The sequence below is a fragment of the Colletotrichum destructivum genome, chromosome 5 (assembly GCF_034447905.1).
Source record: "Colletotrichum destructivum chromosome 5, complete sequence".
Classification (NCBI taxonomy): Eukaryota; Fungi; Ascomycota; class Sordariomycetes; order Glomerellales; family Glomerellaceae; genus Colletotrichum; species Colletotrichum destructivum.
In genome coordinates, this window is record NC_085900.1 from 3,305,252 (window position 1) to 3,323,323 (window position 18,072).

At 54.2% G+C, this 18,072-nt stretch overlaps 3 protein-coding genes across 3 annotated transcripts; 2 read left to right on the plus strand and 1 right to left on the minus strand.

Moving 5' to 3' along the window:
• Nucleotides 1-3,301: 3,301 nt before the first annotated feature.
• Nucleotides 3,302-7,264, plus strand: CDEST_08543 (uncharacterized protein). Its single transcript, XM_062924702.1, has one exon. It carries the CDS (start codon nucleotides 6,269-6,271, stop codon nucleotides 6,983-6,985), a length of 717 nt encoding a protein of 238 aa, XP_062780753.1. The 5' UTR covers nucleotides 3,302-6,268; the 3' UTR covers nucleotides 6,986-7,264.
• Nucleotide 7,265: 1 nt separating this feature from the next.
• On the minus strand, nucleotides 7,266-8,033 carry CDEST_08544 (uncharacterized protein). The gene has a single exon (XM_062924703.1). The coding sequence runs from the start codon at nucleotides 7,711-7,713 to the stop codon at nucleotides 7,531-7,533; it is 183 nt and encodes a 60-aa protein (XP_062780754.1). The 5' UTR covers nucleotides 7,714-8,033; the 3' UTR covers nucleotides 7,266-7,530.
• A 1-nt stretch (nucleotide 8,034) lies between these two features.
• CDEST_08545 (Putative p53-like transcription factor, DNA-binding domain superfamily, NDT80 DNA-binding protein) lies at nucleotides 8,035-13,681 on the plus strand. Its single transcript, XM_062924704.1, has 4 exons — nucleotides 8,035-9,611; nucleotides 9,775-10,049; nucleotides 10,688-10,876; nucleotides 11,018-13,681. The coding sequence occupies exons 2-4, from the start codon at nucleotides 10,045-10,047 to the stop codon at nucleotides 12,504-12,506; spliced, it is 1,683 nt and encodes a 560-aa protein (XP_062780755.1). The 5' UTR covers nucleotides 8,035-9,611; nucleotides 9,775-10,044; the 3' UTR covers nucleotides 12,507-13,681.
• The last annotated feature ends 4,391 nt before the right edge of the window (nucleotides 13,682-18,072 follow it).

Below are 18,072 nucleotides of genomic sequence, written 5' to 3' on the forward strand. Positions count from 1 at the left end.
CTGCCTCCTTGCAGAGAGGGCTGACAGCCAACGGGACCCATCATGAAGATCCCGTCCAACGTTGCGTTAACAAAAGCCTATGGCTCACTCCCGACAGGCGGGTTTGAAACCGGTCTGATGAACAACGTGCGCTGAAGCGGCACACGGTGTTTTCTGCCGATTAACTTGAAAGTCGAGATACGCGCCATTTTGACTTTTCGTGCGCCCAGAATCATGGGAGAAATTGTCACGGACATGCAGCTAGCCATGGAGAAAGGCTTTTGGCAGCCTGGGCCCTCGCCAGGAGTGGGCCCACAGCCACACAGGGCGGATGGTCCTGGTGATCGACGGCTCTTGTCTCACAGCCAATCATCGTTTCCCATCTTCTGGGAGGCCTTTTGAGGTGAGCTGACATGTCTTGCACAACATGATCAGGGGGGGGGGGGGGGGGGGGGGGGCAATCATGGAGACGAAACATAGCGCCCCGAAGGGCCATGGCCAGAGGGTTGGCTGACGGGGCCCTGTACGCTTGACCGTTCGAGATTAACAATCCCAATGTGGAAAGATAAAGCGAACAAATCCGGAAGACTGTATCCATACACTGACCATATCCGACACCAAAGTAGAACCAGACCAACTGAGAGGAGTGAGGGGCAAGTTTTCGGTAGACGGTCAGTCGCAACCCGGCGATGCCGTGACGATCCCAAGAGGACGGCTCCAAAGGAGCTGTTCATCTGCTCCATGTGGCACACAAAGTGGTGAAGACTAGAGCCCCTCACCCCCCTGTCCTGTTTGCGACATGGTATGCATTCCTCTGGCCGGCTGGTCTTTTCGACCGGCTAGACTCAACCATACCAAGTTCGAAGCGATGCAGTTTTTGATATACATGCCATTCCGGAGTAAGAGACGATGACAGGTTCTCCTACGTGTGCTGTGGCGAGCATAGCTCACCGAAAAAGTTCATCATATGCCTCTCATATGCCATGGAACTCTAACAAGTGTCAAGTGGGTGAAGTTTCGGCTAACTCCCTTTGTTTTGTTACTCGGTTTTGGAACTGCCGCACTGGGGGTGTGTTATTGCAAAGTCAGTGGCGCAAGACGCTCCGTGGTCATGATGCCTTGTTTCTTGCATAAGTGACTCGGGGTATTTTTATGATGGCGCAGATGGGCCTGATCCGGCAGCCTGACTGCGCAATATCCAGTTCGTTTCTTTAGCCAGGGGTTCGCGCTGGCTGGGTTGACCTCGCACGCGAGAAAGTCGACGTGGAGCGACTTTTGAGGTTGGAAATTGCTAAGAGTGTTCGTCTATAGAGTCACAGCTAGGTGTTCCTACCATTTCCTGACCGCTTTTTTGACAATTTCGCAAGGCAACCAGCATGCTGGGCCCTTCCGCCATAAGCCGTATGATTACGAGACTGGGCTTGTCAAAGGCCAAGGACCTAAACGCCGCGTTGAAACAGATGAGATGCGGCAAGCCGCTGTCAACTCGCAGGCATTGTCTGCCCCTGCCTTCTCACGCCTTCGTCCAGTTTCCGAAATGAAGGCAAGCAAGGAAGGCTGTTAACAAGAGACTTGTTGAAGATCCGCTGTGTAGAGGGTGGATTCCTCCGAGCTCCTGCGAGATCTGTAAGATGAGTTTTTAGGACCAGCGAGTTCGTTTGTACAACAAGGTGGCCAGGTATCGACTGCTCGACAAGGAGTTACGCCTCTCGGTGCAGCAGCTGGCAAAGCTTCCAAGTAACCGGCCCGTGTGACTATTCATACCTTGCATTGCCGGGATTCGAGGGTGGATGCCCGAGATATGATCCGTTTGGCTCATCGCTGTCGCCCTGCAGGACACGATCCATTGTCTGGTGGGATCAGAAGGCGAAGGGTGGTTCGCAACGGCCAGGTACCTGACCCGGATAGTCGGCGATAAATTGATATTCAGAGGGGCGGTCCGTCTCCGGTAACTTTGAGGCGGATTAAAGTAGAAAGAAAACATGTGGCAAGCCGTGGATCAGTACCGGGATGGTCCCCGAGGGTACTTGGTGATACATTGGGTGAGATCACAGTCCGGCCAGGACTGACGCTCAGTGGGCCTGATTACTTCGGAAGGCATCTGGGACCCGAAGCCGTAAAATAATCGGTTTTCGTTCGAGAACGGGTAGAGCCATGCCGTCGATCCAAGGTCCGGGCTGGTCCTTCATAAGGACGTGATACCCTGATGATCAGTGGTAGAAGGTGGTCGGTTTGGATGGCTGTTCGGGAAAACGACTGATCAAGGTAGCTCGGATGATTGTGACAATAGGTTCGAAGATTGATGGCGAAATAGAGCCGATATTTCGAGTGTCACGGCACCGTTGTTGTCGTTTGCGTCCGCGCTGGGTCCAGGGAGGGGCATTTGTTTGTCCAGCGAAGCAATGTTTTTTGTTTTCAGGCACATCGCAGGGCGATTCTTGAGGGACAGAGCGAATGATGCGGCTAGGCGAGAGCGAGGTGAAGAACAAACCCACAACAGCGGACAGTTAAGAAGCCTGCACTCGACGAAATCGGCATAGTCCTTGAACCAGAATCAAGGTATACGGGGTCTGGAAGAGTCGGTGAAGAGCCGAAGGCCTCGGAGCAGTAATGACAGCGAGATATCAAGCGAGCCGAAGAGGGGTGGGATCGAAACCCAGAGTGCATTCGCGGCCGCCACGTCAGAAAGATGAATATCGTCGAGTAGTTGGTGTAAGGCGAGAGCGAAGCAGACGAAAGAAAATACAGGCTAGGACAGAGTGCAGACAGAGAGAGTACGTACATAGGTACGCAGAAGTACCTTCACCTTCCCATCCTCCTCCTCCCTCGAGCCATGTAAAGGCACCCTGCATGGCCAAGTAGAGGAAGAAGGTATCCGTAGGTACGAAAGAAAAAGTAAATGGAACTCTCTCTGTAGGTAGGTAGTGAACTGATGGCAGGAAATAGGGAAGAGCGGACGCATGGAGAGAGTCCAAGTACCTACCTTACCCTAGGTAGGTACTTACCCTCACCTGGGTAAGTACACTGTGCCTCTCCTCCTGTGCCCTCGTCCATTTTCGCTGTCTAAATGGAGTGCAGGTTGAACCGTGCAGATAGCTCATCCGCCTACCAGCCAATAAGGGCCTACGACATCATCAGCTAACTCACCTTATTATATCCACTTTCTCACCGTACTGTGCGAATGATGGTAAAACCTGTGCAACTGGTAGTTTTCGCCGTCTCATGGCCCATCCCCCCCCCCCTGTTCATCTCCGTTTCCCTTCTCAACCACACCACCCATTCGCTCACCTCACTTACCACCTCTCACCCAACCCCTGGTCATGCTTGTTTTCCCTTTTCCCCTACCTCCTCCATCTATAGGACCAGACAGACAGACAGACAGACAGACCGAATGGTGACCACAGTTTCCAGCAAATCATCCACTTAGAGCCTTGAAGGGCACCAGTCCAGCACGCAGGAGTGGGGGGAAACAATGCCGCCAACATATCTTCTAAAAAAACGCTGACAACGCCAATATCTGTCGTGCATGACAGAGGCTGGAGCTATTCGCCAAGCAAAGAAGCATGCAGATCAGGATGACAATGCAAGGTTCATGCCGCCCTCAGCTCATTCCACTCGTCATCTTCATCTCGACCGGTTGCTTTCGACCCCGCCGATGTTTTTCACGTACGGACTGGACTGCTTGCTTGCCTACCTGCCTAGGCAGCGTGCGGCTTTCCTGGCCTCGACATACGAGGCCCTTGATACATACACGTCGGCCGCCTCGCAATGTCCTGAAGCATGAAGCATACCGATTTCGTGGTCGATAGGCAGAACCCGAGACTAGGCACTACCTCTGCCAGCTACGCCATGCCACCCCACGCCACGCCACACCCAGCCAGCGAGACTGCCATCCGCAATTCTCCAAACCATCCAGATGATCCCTGTGATACCGCCCTCGGCAATGCCCCTGTTGTGGCGTCATGCAACAGTGACTTGCTTTCTGCACGCCAGACCATTACCCATCGACACTCGCTCTTTATCGACGCAAGCCTACCGTCATATTTTCTCATAAGGCCCGCCGTCTGTCTACCTGCCACTGGAAGTAACCTGGCGTCCGTGATAAGTCACATCACACAAGATCTGATCTCTGGAGTCAAGCAAAGAAGGAGCATGGGGAACTGGTATCTTTTACCTTTATGCCTAGCAGATGACGCCCAAGAAACCGCGAGATGGCCTGGGGAAACCAGCCAGCCGGCCACCTTCGCACCGATAGGCGTACTATGATGTGCATATTGATGGCATGCTGCCCGACACAGCAGAGGGATCACCGGGCCCCTTCCCATCCTGTTCTTTCCTGTCGGTAGCAGCGCGACCATAGCAACAGCGTCAGGACCGGCGTTCAACTCAAACCAAAGACGGGCACCACCGTCAGATACTAGCGGCCCGGTCCAACACGACTGAGCCATACTCGACTATCCGCTTTCTGGCCTCGATGAGTGAGGCAGCCCGCCTTCGTTCGGAAATTGTCCTACTGGGCTGCATAGGCTTGTTCTGCCGGGTTCAGCTCCATACTGTAGCTCTGCACACCATTCACCAGAACCCCTCTTCGGTCCAATATGTGCGGAACCTGCCCTGTTGGACCGAATCCCATCAACTTGGCTACGAGTTCGCCGATGGTCCGGCCAGTCCGGCCTCCCAGAAATCCCCGAAATCACACTTCTGAAACAATCAAGTTGGTCTCCCTTCTCGTGGGTAGTGGCGCGCGTATCAAGCACAATTGCCTGGATCTTACCAGACTAGTTGACGGGAACCTACACAAACGGCCAATCCGAATAACGCACTGGTCTATAATGAGACCATACCACCGAACACGAGGTGCAGTACCTAAGCTATATCAACGAGCTCTGGGGTCTATTATCTCTCCCTAAAGATTGGCCGTCCTGCACTCTCTTTGGCGCGAGGGGGGTGAGGGCGATTGTTTGGAATGAGCTTTGCCTTTCTTGACTGCCCTCCTCGGGTAATGCGACATCTCATTGGAGCTTACGACGAGGTATAGCGCAAGTTTGTTGTATTCCTGCATCACGACCGCTGCTGCCTCAACTGAGAGAAGCGGTTCGTCTTTCCCAAGCCCTGAGAGAGGGGGGTGCCCTGATACGAATTCCGAGGTAACTCAATAGGCGCGGACAGCCTAGAGCGAGCCACATTGCCATGAGGAGAGATGATCCGATGGGACCCTGTCAACCAGGCTCGAGCGAAACCCTGTTCCCATAGCACGTGTCGTGTGGCGAGCCTGTGTCTGTCGGCCGAGACACGCGGCTAGACGTCTACTCTACCACCATCCATCAGGTCCGATCCCAAGGAACCAACGTTGCGTTGGCCATATGAGCAAGCCACCCAGACTGGCGACAGGCATGTCAGGTTTAGGACCGAAGACTTCGGTTTGGTGCGTGATGGATGGTTCGATGGATCTTCAGCAAAGCCCCCCTCCCCCCCCCCCCCCCCCCCAAAAAAAAAAGCCCCTGATTGTTACCAAACATGCTCATCCGATGCGGATGTAGAGGATGCGAGGCCGCCTTCGTTGTCTCCGCCGGCCTATGGCTTGACATTGGTCAAAGCCTCCTTTGGGATTCATATTCGCTACCGTGCAGCCAATCCGACGACACTGAGGGGCAGGGTGCTGGTCGAATCTGGGTGCAATGCGAAGAAGAAAAAAAGACGGCCAGCTCAATGGCCGGGATTGTCCGCTAAACGCCCCGGGCCTGCTTTCACGACTGCAAGCTGCCGTTAGTCTACCTACCTGCCAAGGCAAATCCCGTCTCTATCTGAAGGGGTTGTTTGTGGCGTTTCATCCAGATCCTTGACGGACGGGTAATTGCAGACTTGATGTATAGAAGGAGGGAGATCAGCGAGGCCTGGAAAGCGTCCTCGTCCAGCCAGGACGCAAGGCTTCGACTCACCCGGCTACACGCCGACGCAGGTCAGTAGAACCCCGCCCCTGGGCTTGAAGAGAGGATCGCTTGGGTCCAAGCCCGAATCCGTATGCTGTATCATCTACAGACTACGGACTACGGACTAGATAAATGGAAACGTTGCCTGCGCCATCTACCAACCCCAGCCCTAGGCGGCGATGATTGCCAACCAGCAGCAGGTTGAATGGGATAGTGTCATTTCGGCCTGATCGCGTCCGCGAAAACGACCACAAAGGCTTGCTGGCTTGAATAGCCCCATGGACTTGGGCCATTGAGAGGCTTGGCCAAAGTCAGGTCGTACAGAAATTTCACCCCCTACCCAGAATACCTCATCTTTCATGGCGTTGGCCGGTCCCCAATACCTTTGCTCGACGCCGCTTGGCGACTGCGACTGGAACGCTTCCCTACCCTGCGCTCTCGGCTCACACGCCCATGTATTGTATTCTGACGACGGAACAGGTAGAGCAAAGCAAAGCGGTAAAGAAGAAGAAAAAAAACACGCCTGCTTAAGAATTCGACCGGGGGAGGGGAGGGGTGGTTTTTCCTGGAGCTCCCCACACAACCCAATGTCTCCTTCACCGTTGTCTCAGAGTCTGCACAACCCATTTGCTCTCGCGTGGAGCACCCACCCCTGCCGCCCCTGTCTCTTTCAACTTGATCTTCCTTGCTCCTTGGGACCTCTTGGGGCCATCGGCAGTGTACTTGACCATCCGGCTGTTCTGTCATTGCCTGATCTGTACGACATGTGCGTCTCGAGAAGCCGGTCGCATGTTGAGCCTCCAACCCATATTTGCTGCTTCTGTACGATCTCGAGCAGCCACATCTGGAGTTCTCTTCAGGAAAAGTATATAGATACCAGGCTTCCAAGATCCGGCGTGCTTTCTCGAGCTTCTCGCAACCCTGACGGCTTGATCAACCACATTGCAACTGAAGACAGTCGTACTCAGCAATATCAATATCCGCAACACCCTTCCCTACCTCTCTCACTCTTTATGAACACCAGTACCTACACAACCCTCCTCCAAGATACGAGTTCGATTCGATACTCGAACTAATACGCATCTTGACATTTCGAGCCCAGTGTTCGGACAACTCACAAAAGTTGGCCTGCAGCAGATCCACAAACGAGTAAGTTGGGTTGGTGCCCCGGCCCTTAGGTTGTCTTTACATACACATGGTGCCCCTCCCTCTCTTCCCTGGCGTGTCGTTCTTGAGTGGATGATCCGAGGCGATTTGCACCAGGGGGGCGTTGTTGGCCAGGACCCATCTCGCCGGTTTCCCCGCGCCAGGATTCGATTCGCTTCGCATTGTGGGCGGGGTTTCTTGCTCTCCTCTAGGCGAGATGTTACTGATGCAAAGGCAGCGTGGGTTGTCGCCAAGAAGCAAAAGCTAATGTTCTTCCAGGTGTACAAATCCATTGCATTCTTCCTCCTGCGAGTAAGTGAACCCGCGGTGTTCGGTTTTCAGCATGCAGGGGGAGAGAGAGAGAGAGAGAGGCGAGGCAGCAGGGCTTTGGTCGAGGGGGGAGCAGTTATCGAGTTTATCTGGGTTGTCGTTGTTGTTGTTGTTGTTGTTGTTGTTGTTGTTGTTGTTGTAGTTGTCATGGTTTACATCGCCAACCACAACCTCGGCGGCTTGTTAAGTGTCTTAGTCGGTCGACGAAGCTGGCTTGTGGGCCACAAGAAACGGTCATTTCCCCCATTTGGACAGAGTCGTTTGCTGACAGCAGATTCGAGTCGGTTAGGCCGAGCAGGATAAAGAGCTGCAAGCTACGTCTTGGCATGACAGGGGCACTTTTGGGGAGTCAACCGCCGCCAGTGAGTTTCGAGGCCCCATCCCCGCCATATTTCCATTCCCTGGTCGAGTTGAGGAGAAGACGGAGACTAGTGTCCAGACTGCGAGTGAGAAAACGAAGAGGATATTGCGAGAGGAGGGAATGGACGGAGAAAAAGTAAAGGGGATAGAAGGCAAGGATGAGAAAAAGAAGGGGGAACTAGGGCTTTGGCGGTTGAGGGCAGAATGACAGAGAGATCCAGGGACTTTTGCTAACGAGTGCGTCTTACTGTGGGCGAAAAAGAGGATCGAGGAGTTGGGGCGTCAAGACCGCTGCTCCAGCGCCAGCACCGGCACCGCCAGCACCAACGCCAGCATCAGCACCCGATCACCGCCCCTCTACTACGGCGCGACGCCCCTCGTCGCCGGAGACGACCGTCGTATGAATCCTCAACAGCTGGCAAAGGTACCGTAATCCTTATTCTGTATCTGTAATCCTTTCATCCTTCTCCATCTCTCTGCTTTACATGATCGCTTTACCCCCCCCCCCCCCTGCAATGCCACTCGCTCAACTCGACGCTTCATTTTCCCTCCTTTCACTCTCATGAAGCTTGCCGCTCGGTTTCTGCAGTCGCAAATCACAATCGCGACGCTGTGCCGCCGCACCAACAAGACGACGACGACGACAACGACAACAACAAACTGCGGCCGCTGTTGTCGCTGAAACTGAAGCCTGAGCTGCAACACGACGTCAACAATGGACCGGCATACCATTCAATTCGACTGACGCCCTTGATTGAAACACTGCCTTCGTCAGTCGGCCGCCTTGGTCTGGAACCTATACAATTCATCGCCATCATCGCCTCCACCACTGGCGGCGGCACAATCTAGCACAAGACAGCCATAACTCGGAAGAGACACCGAGCCCCGAGCCTCGAGTCCGTCGCCTAATTGAAGGGGGTGGAAACAGACAGACACGAGGCCAACCAACACCACGCCTCTAACGGGTGGCGCAGACAAGGAAGGGCGGGCGAGTCGGCGACTAGTCTAGGCCACACGTCCCGGCCGCCTGATCCTGTTCACGTCCCGAGGGACGGGACAGACAACGAAGCGGGCCGAGTAACGCTTCGCGAAAAGAAGAAAAAGAAAGGAAAAGGTAAGTATGTGATTCCACACTCGTTGCTTTTTCCATGTCTCTCCCACCTTGTGCACATTCGTCGACGGCAGTTCTGGCTTCATTTCGTTTCATTTGTTTTCCCCCCTCCCGCCGTCCCGCATCACTGCCATCTTTCCCTTCTCCCCTTTGAATTCGCATGGGCAGAGGAAGCAGAAGCAACCGGGGACACAACACAGACGAGCACTCAGGAGACGAAATCGGTTGCGCACCGTGGTCTTTTGGCGTCCTTCGAGTCCTCCTAAGGAGCGAGCATGGGACCCGGAGGCCATGGCCATGGCCATGGTCATCGGTACCACGCCGGTGCCTTGCTTCTTTCGTACTATTATTCGACACTGCTTGGAACTGCGATTTCCCTTGCGCACTCGCGCTGACTCCTACTCTTGGGGGCCATGTGAGGCGTGTGCGTGTTGGGCGTGGGAGTGCGAGTGACGGAAGAATGTGTGTGTGTGTGTGTGTGTGTGTGTGTGTGTGTGTGTCTTGTCTGTCTGCACTGCACGACTTGTCACCTCTCGCTCATCTGCAAGTCATGCAGGCAATGTACACTGTGGTGCCTGACGGTATTTGCATTGTACCCTGTCTCCCTCTCATGTTGCCTCTCCTATTCAGCTCTCCCTCTCTCACGCCCTCTCCCTCTCCTGCTGCCCCTCTTCACTCGTTCTTGACACTGCTGCTGCTGACATTGGCGCTGGTGTTCCCGTCGCTATCGCCGCCGCTGTGGCATCTCCTCATCGGTCGGTCCCAACAAGACCCAGGCCCAGGCCGGTCAACACTCACACCCCCCTCCTCACTCTCTCTTCTTCACCTCGAGCTGCCTCCTCACGCATGTTGCCTCGTCATGGAAGCATGTCTCTCCCTAGTACTCTGTGCTAACTTATCACTGTTGCTGCGCCGCAGGTTACTGGCTTGTCCCTTTCGTCTGCTTGTCTGGGCCATCTCACTCTCACCTGTGGCGGATCGCCCACCCCGCAATAACTACAGCGTCCTGGACATAATAACGGCACAGCAGCGCCGGCATCTCTCTGCGACAACTCATTCTCATCTCGATATTTTTTTGTTTCTTGCGGTAAAAGTCATGGTCTAGTCTAACGAGTGCCGCCGTGCAAACAGGAGTTCGAACCGCCCACAGGGTATGACTACCTCGACATACAAGCTTCAAGCAATGACATGCGGTATGTACAACCGTCTTTATTCCCTCTCTGTCTTTCTCTGTCTCTTTCTCTTTCACATTTTCCCTTCTCACTGCCCGGGCTGCAGTGTTTAGGTCTCGTCAAATCTGTTCATTTCCAAAGTGATCAGACGCATGCTGTCCAGGACAATATCACAAGCCTCGGCCGTCCAAAATCTCAATTCTACAAGCTTTGTGGAGAGACAGGATCTTCTACCCGGTGCCTTCTTTCCTACTCTATATGTCTCGACCCATTGGGCTGTCATGTCTAGGAAACGGAAAGAACGTAAGTCGAGATGGGAGATCCGATCTTTGCAGCGGTAGCGAGAAGGATGGAGACAGGCGTGGGTAGCCGCCATCTGGAATCCAACGCCCGACTGGTATTCCGCAGGCGGCGTTCCCGCCTGTCGCCGCCAGAAGGTGGTGTGTCCTCGCATGTTCCCGGTTCTGTATCTGTTGGCCGTTGTGCAACACGCTGCTGGCAGTAGGACGAACTGGTGTCACTGACACTGTGTCTTGCATGCGGAAGAGGTACAGCAGTTGTCGTGCCAGGCTTCCAACCATCTCTTCTCTGCCTTGTACACATCTCTCAGACTTGGAAGAGGGGAGGAGGGGGTACACTCGGGCTGACGCGCACATCAGATACGAACACAACTCCAATGCTTCTCTGTCGACGATCGAAGGCCCTTCGCAGCAGCCGACGGCGCTCTTAAACCTGTTCAATCCACCTATAACCAACGCGACGTCGTACTCCCCAGAAGGCGGCTTCTACCACACAGCCGCCTCTCAGATCTTTCCCAGCCTGGACGTCAGGCCTCGCCTGGGCTCAAAGTAGGTCGCACACCGTCCCCCCGCCTCCTCCCCTGCCCTCCCTGCCCTCCCTTCTCAACACCGCCAAATAGAAGACAAGATCCTGTTTTCATTCCGCCAAACGTGAATTTTGGCCAAACTTACAGACTTACTTAATAGTAGCATCTCTTCGACGGGCATGGCACATGCCCACCGCTCCACAGCATTACCCCATCCTGGCGCACACATCACCACTCGAGACCAGTATTCTCCGGCGAGGCCATCTTACAGGAGGGTGTCGGAGCACCAGCCTAGATCTCCATCGTACCCAGCTGCTTTACGACGCCATCCCATATCTCCGACCACTAGTCCCATCACCGGCTTTACTGCACCCGCCGCCCTGAGAATGGATCCCGGCCATTACACTTCGTCCTCCTCCAGGGTGCAGACGAGCGTGCCCCCGCTGAGCCCTATTACAGACCTCGGCATCCTCCAGCACACGGATGGCACACAAGTCAAGGTCGACATCCACGGCAACATCGACAAGGGCTTCTTCCAGTCCGATGGCGACTGGACGTGCTACAGGAGGAATTACTTCTCCTGCATCTGCTCCTTCTCCTTGAACCCGCATTATCCCGGCCAGTCCTTGCAATTCACGCAGCAAGGCTCGACGCAGTCGTACTCGGTGAGAGGCTTCGCCATGTCCATCTCGGCCGTTGTCGCCGAGAACGATTCCCACACGATCGAACTGGTCCAGCACACGCCCAAGAGGGACAAAGGCCCGGTCGAGAAGCCTGGGAAGGTGCACCTTCACCCGAAGCACCCTCAGATGTCGCACCCGATGGGTATCTACCACCCAGACACCGGGCTTGGAGGGCCGTCGAGGATTGGATTCCCCGACAACACGACCTACGGCGGTCAGCAAAGCGGCGACCCCTACCAAACGGAGCACACGTTCGAACGTATCCAATTCAAGCAGGCGACAGCGAACAACGGAAAGCGGCGGGCTGCACAGCAATACTACCACCTTTTGATCGAGCTCTGGGCGGACGTCGGTTCGCAGGTCCCGGACAAGTTCATACGGGTCGCGTACCGCAAGTCAGCCAAAATGATTGTGCGCGGCCGCTCGCCGGGACACTACCAGAGCGAGAGGCGTGCCAGCACCAGCAGCGGGCCGGGAGGATCGGGCGGCAGCTTCACCGGGTACCCGAACAGCTCCATCATGGGTTCCGACTTCGGATCTGCAGGTGCCATGATGGGAGGAGGCTACGGGGCAAGTTTCGATTCCCGCGGAAACGCTCCTTACGGGTCGACTCGTCACCACCACGAGCTAGAGCACATGCTACCTCCCGAGGACTCCAAAGCTATCGACACGACAAAGGAATACCAGTATTACCCCGGAACCATGTACGACGGGACCGATTCGAGAGGAGGAGTGGACATGTTTACCCATCATCGGCATGGGCAAGACAACATGGTACCGCATGTCGGGTCAAACTACGACCCACTCCACGACAGAGTCAAGCGCGATCCCGAAATACTGCCAAGTATCTTCCAGCCTGGAGCACTCATGTCGAATCAAAGGTGCGGTCCCTTTGAGGGCAAGCCGACGTCCAGTGGGTATTATCCAACCATGCCGCAGTCCGGAGTCAATGTTACGAACATGACATGATGCCGGGCGAAAGTCTCGGTACATGACAGAGGTGTAGCGCCACGACGGACGGCAGCCCAAGCAGGACAGAACAGAAGTATAGTGTAAAGAATCATCGACGAGTGGTCATTATTCTCTGGGAAAGGAGTGCACTTACTTTACCCCGTGTTCGATTCCTGAAGAAATATTGAAAATGCGGCATACAACTTCCACGATGGGATTACGGCGCATGGAATCAAGAACAACAGCAACAACACAAGCATCAAGGCCACAATTCCGATCGATACCCGAACAAGACTGACTGAATGTGGGACATAAGAGCAAATATACAAACCAGGTCAAGGGAAAAGAGAAGAGTGGAAAAGAAGGAATCAACAGGAATCAACGGCGAACCGGCGCGTGGAAAACAAAAAGGAGACGAGATGATTTGTGGCATTATATTGGTAGGGAAAGGGATCTGAAGGGAAAATTTGCCCAAAATAATACCCGTCGAACTATCATGGGAAGGAAAAGTTTGAGAGAGAGAGAACAAACACTTGTCAGCTATGGGTCACCACGGGTTACAGTCCAACAGCAGGCATTGTTCGGAATACCCGCCGCGCAATCCTTTTGGCTTTTGTATTTCTTTTCTTTTTCCGTTACCGCCTTCTGCTTCTTTGTCTTCTTCTTTTCCTCAGTTCGTGTTGATTTGTTTGTCGGAAACCCCCCCCCCCCCCTCTCCACCCCTCGCTTCGCTTCAATGGTCATATGGTTTATGTAATAATGCGAGGATTCGAAACATTCGCTTCAGCAAAGACGACTTTATTCTTCTCTGTTCTTCTTCGTATCCTACTTTTTTTCTTTATTGATCACGTCACTTGTAGGAGATACCAAAAACTAGGAGAAAATGAGGGGGGTTCCACCGAGTATGGGAGATGAGATGGAGGGAGACGGACGGGTTAAAGGATCAGGAGACTCGGAGAGAGAGAGAGAGAGAGAGATAGATGGGCGTTGGAGGAACCAATTGCTAGGGAAGCAACGGCAGGCGCCGATGCTAGATAGTTGGGTTGTTGGTCCCAACCAGCTTGATTCCCTTGGGACTACTACACAGCAGCAGTTCTACTCACTGTACGAGCTTTACTACCTGCCGCGGGCCGTGCCCAATAACGTTGTCCTGCGGACACACCTGAAATTCAATACGACTTTTCCCTCGACTTGGCCGACAGTGTCGTTTTTGGCCCAATATTGTCTACCGCTGCATCTAGAGTCATAGTCGTGTGTCCGCGTGACCGCTTGTAAAACTATTGTTTTTGATATTGTTTGCTTGGTTGTCTATCATGGTATACCCCAAGGAGACCTAAAGGGAGTGAGTGAGTAAGCCCCTTCCTCCTTGAGGCGCTCTGCAATGCGAGCAACACGAGTTCAACAAGGCGGAAGCAAACTCGAATTCCCCTTACGGCTCTGTCCCCTCTTCTCTCTCTCTCCCCAGGCCGCCACCTTTCATCCCCTGCAAACACGTCTGTTTGGTCGGCTTGGCCCGGACAGTCCCTGCCTTGGCCATCGGGTAGATGGAAACCTGAGATTGGACGGGGACGAACAAGGGGGCTGGAAAGGTACGGCGAGGTTTGGCATTGGGGCTCGGACTCTGCTGGTGGTGGGTCGAAGGCGAGCTTGGTGTGTTCCACAGGGTGTGATGTGAGTGGCTGGGTGGTGATGACAGGGGTCAGCGAGGGGAAGGGGGAGGGGCCCTGGGGCAATTTCTCTTTTCTCTCTTGTTCCTAGAGGGGGTGGGGGAGGACCTCGGTCGGTATCTATCACAGAGGTATAGTATAGGTGCGCATATAAACATACTTACCAGTTTGAGGCGGGAAAGAAAAGAAGGGGGGTGGTTAGAAGAAGAAGAAGAAGAAGAAGAAGAAGAAGAAGGGGACGAAGAAGTGGGAGACGGACGGCGGCTACTAGGTAATTCCCGCTGGTCTGGGTTGATAAGAAATGTGTCGGAACACAACAGGAACGACGGGAAGGCAGGAGTTGACGGAGGCGAGGGAGAAGCAGCGCAAGAGAGAGAAGAGGAGGCATAGGCGGCCTGGATCTTTCCCCCCCATTGCAGAGATGGACTTGCGCGGTGAGGGCTGTGAGTGTTGCAGGTGTTGATGATGCTGGGGCCCGTTGGTTCATGCACGTTGAGGCGTCGTGTGCGATGAGATGCCGGTCGGCGGGTGGCATGAGGGTCAGATTTGTGGTTTCATGGCCTGTTTACGCAGATGATAATACAGCCTGGTCAATTTTAACGTCCAAACAATAGAAAGGGAAGGATAGGAAGGGACGGCAGGCGAAGGACAGAGAGAGAGAGAGAGAGAGAGAGAGAGAGAGAGAGAACATCAAATGGGCGTTTGGGCTAATGGGTTTGGGCGATGGGCTGTGCTGGCTGCTGTATGGAATGTGCAACTACCCACTGAACAGGTAGGTACCTAGGAGAGGGAGACAAGAAATGAGAGAAGGAGGGGCGAAAGGCGGCTGCTTCTCGGATAGGTCATCAGGAGCTAGGCTGCTGGGGTCGCACTGCATCGCTGGTCCTGGCGGCGGTGTGTACCATGTGACCAAGCGTCCTGTGGTGGTCCGGCTTTTTCTAGGTAGGTAGTTGGTCGGATGGTGGAGGATTGGCCCTCGATTCGCCAAGAATTGCGTGATGTTTCCCGGTTATCTGGTCGACCGGGACAGCCTCGATTTCAGAACGACGGCCTTGGGGCCGTGTTGTTGATTGCCACTCTCAAACGAGCCCGTTTTCGTGTTGTTGATGTCAATGTTGTTGTTATCATTGTGCGCGTTCTGCGGCTGCAGGCTGCAGGCTGCCTGATACAATCTTGCGGGTGTGTCTGAGATGAGATAATGAGACCCTCCTCCCCCCTCCACTCCCCTCCCCTGGAAGGGAACTTGCCGCAGGCAAAGATCGAAAAAGGTACAACGTGCCCACCAGGCAGATAGACGGTCGTAAAGCTCGTGAGTCTCTACCACCTTGTTCAGTCCGAATTAAAGGAATAGTGATGAGGATGCACATGTCTTGGCTTTCAGCTCCCCATTGTTTTTCCTTCGATCTCCGCCACCCCACCATGAGGACGAATCCCTTGTGTCTTCTTCTTACTGCCCGTCCTGTAAGTACATCCTTATTCTTTACTATGGGGTCGGCCATGTAGGTTGAATTAGACTGGCTCCACATTTCGACTGATGTCCAATTAAGGTTTTTGAGTGACACTCCGTTGAGAGGAGAAAGAGATGGCTCAGACTTTTGTTTTGTTTTGCTGTCTTAGGCTTAAGCCTAACGGAATAGCGGAAGGTGGGTTTCCCCCTCCAGCTTCTCTTATGGTGATGTGAGGGGGAGGAAGGGGTGAGGAAAATAGAGACGTGGCCAGACAGGAATAAGAAAAGGGACCGGTGAGGATATGACGTGCCTAGCCAGGCCCAGGCCTTGACTGTGGCTTACAGAGGTACCATGGGCCATCTGTCTAACCAAGATAGTTTATTTCTTATTTCTCGTATGTAGTGAAAGAAACCGCAAAAACTGGACAGCACCACGGCCCACATACCTCGTCAGATCCTGTCATAATAGATCAGGAAACGCGGAAGGCCAAGTTCTGCCGCGCGCTTGTGGTCCCACAGATTGGTAGGCCGCGGTGGCAAAGAGCGAGAATTGACAGGCGATTCCAGATGTAGCTATCGGACGAGCAAAAGCTGCGGATGACGGAGACTGAGACGGAGACGGATACGGAGACGGAGACGGTGAATGGGGGCACGCTGGATCAAGAGGCGCCGGCAATGTGCAAAGGAATAATATGTGTGGGCGGTGGGTGGGGAAGACTGATACTGGATTGGCTGCGAACTTTCTCACCGAGACTGGCCAAATCCACGCGGCGCCGGGAAGGAGAGCCGGCGGGTGTGGGGACCAGCACGCCGAATGGCCATTACCCCCCGGTCATCGCACAGCATTGCATCTGCCCTGGGCAGAATTCTCCCTCGGACCTAAAGGTCCTTTTTACAACATCTCACTCGGACTACACGTTCCTAGCTTTCTTTTGAACCTTCACCGAGCGGAACTCCCTTCCGGCACTACCCCATCACAGACTGAAGGCATTCCTGGAAATCCCCAGCAGATTGTGCGGTCGTCAGCATCGCCCCCGGACTAAAGAGCCTTGCTGGAGTAACGCAAACTCCGTTCAATCAGCCTTACCTCTCGGCACATGACGATTTGCTTCAGGCAGAACAAATGCGACGCTGAGCTGACTGATCGTCCCACCGTGTGCTAATCGCCGCCCTCCTCCTCCCTCCAGTAGCCAGTGGCTTACCAACGTCCCGTCACTCGACAATGCAGTGCTACATGGCATGAGTCCTTCCTTCCTTCCTTCCTTCTTCTTCAGCTGATCCCCTCGTTCGCTTCCAAGACTGGCCCCCTGCCCTGCGTCCTCTAGTCGGTGAGACCCTCGTCGAGACGCCCCGTCCAGCCTCTTCGCCCTCGCCACACAGCACTAAAAGATGATCAGGCTACCCCCGTGCTTTTTATCACGTTTTTTCTTTTCTCGTCGTTGGGAATGGCTGGCCGGAATAGCCGTGTGTCACTCTTTGGCTCACCCGGGTGCGACTCCCGCTCTCCACGCTTCAAAGAAGCCCGCAGGATGAGTAGGGACTTGGGTTTCGGGCATCCGCTTACTGGTTTTTATTAACGTAGGGGTTGAATCCTTGCCTAGTGCTTCTATGAGAGTTTCGGAGAGGGATGATGGTGCTTCTCCATGGCAGACTGGCTCCTGGAGGCTGCTCTCGGCTGCGTCTGGGACCATCATCTTATCTCATCTCGCATCCAACGATCCCTCACCGGCCGCCGCCTGCTGCGTGCCGTGTCGTTTCCTAGCGCTAGCCTCATTATTGACCGTCTAGACCTGCGGTTACCTCCCAGGGTTGCCGAAAGGGTCGGGGGTAGGGTATTGCCACGCGTGGGCCGGCCGTCGAGAAAGGTTGTTGGGTCGATGACATCTTCATAGTCTCAGCGACACACAATAGCGGGCATTTTCGGTGTGCGTCACGAATCATTCCGCATGTTTCTTTTCGCGTCTTGCTGAGCCAGTAACCCCTCATGCGCCCCTTTCCGCTATTTTGTCGATCAAATTTGTGGATTGACCCGACAGGGCGGACTCCAGTCCATGGTGGCCGGTCGCTCAGGAATGTAACGTTTCTGTGGCAGGGAGTGATGACGACGAGAGTTAGCCCCATGTAGCATCCCGCTGGGACGAGGAGCTGATCTTCCGATAAAGTTAAGGCTTGAGACCTTTCTGGCCTGTTGGTACTGCTGACCATCAATGCTGCCTTGGAACAGGGCACGTGCTATGAACAGAGGGGGGAAAGCCTATTGTGAGAAGTTGATGTGCCGGTCTATCTAGCTTTAGCCGTACGTCCTTGCTAGAGACAAGATGCACATCTCGTCCATTGCGAGCAGGCATTGCTAGGACTGTCGAGAACAGTGATCACTCCCTTGGGGGGTGAAAATTTCCTGTCACATAGAAGAATGACAGGGGCCCATGTTCGCCGTTTCCGAGGTGTTCTAGGTTTCTGGAGTCTATCA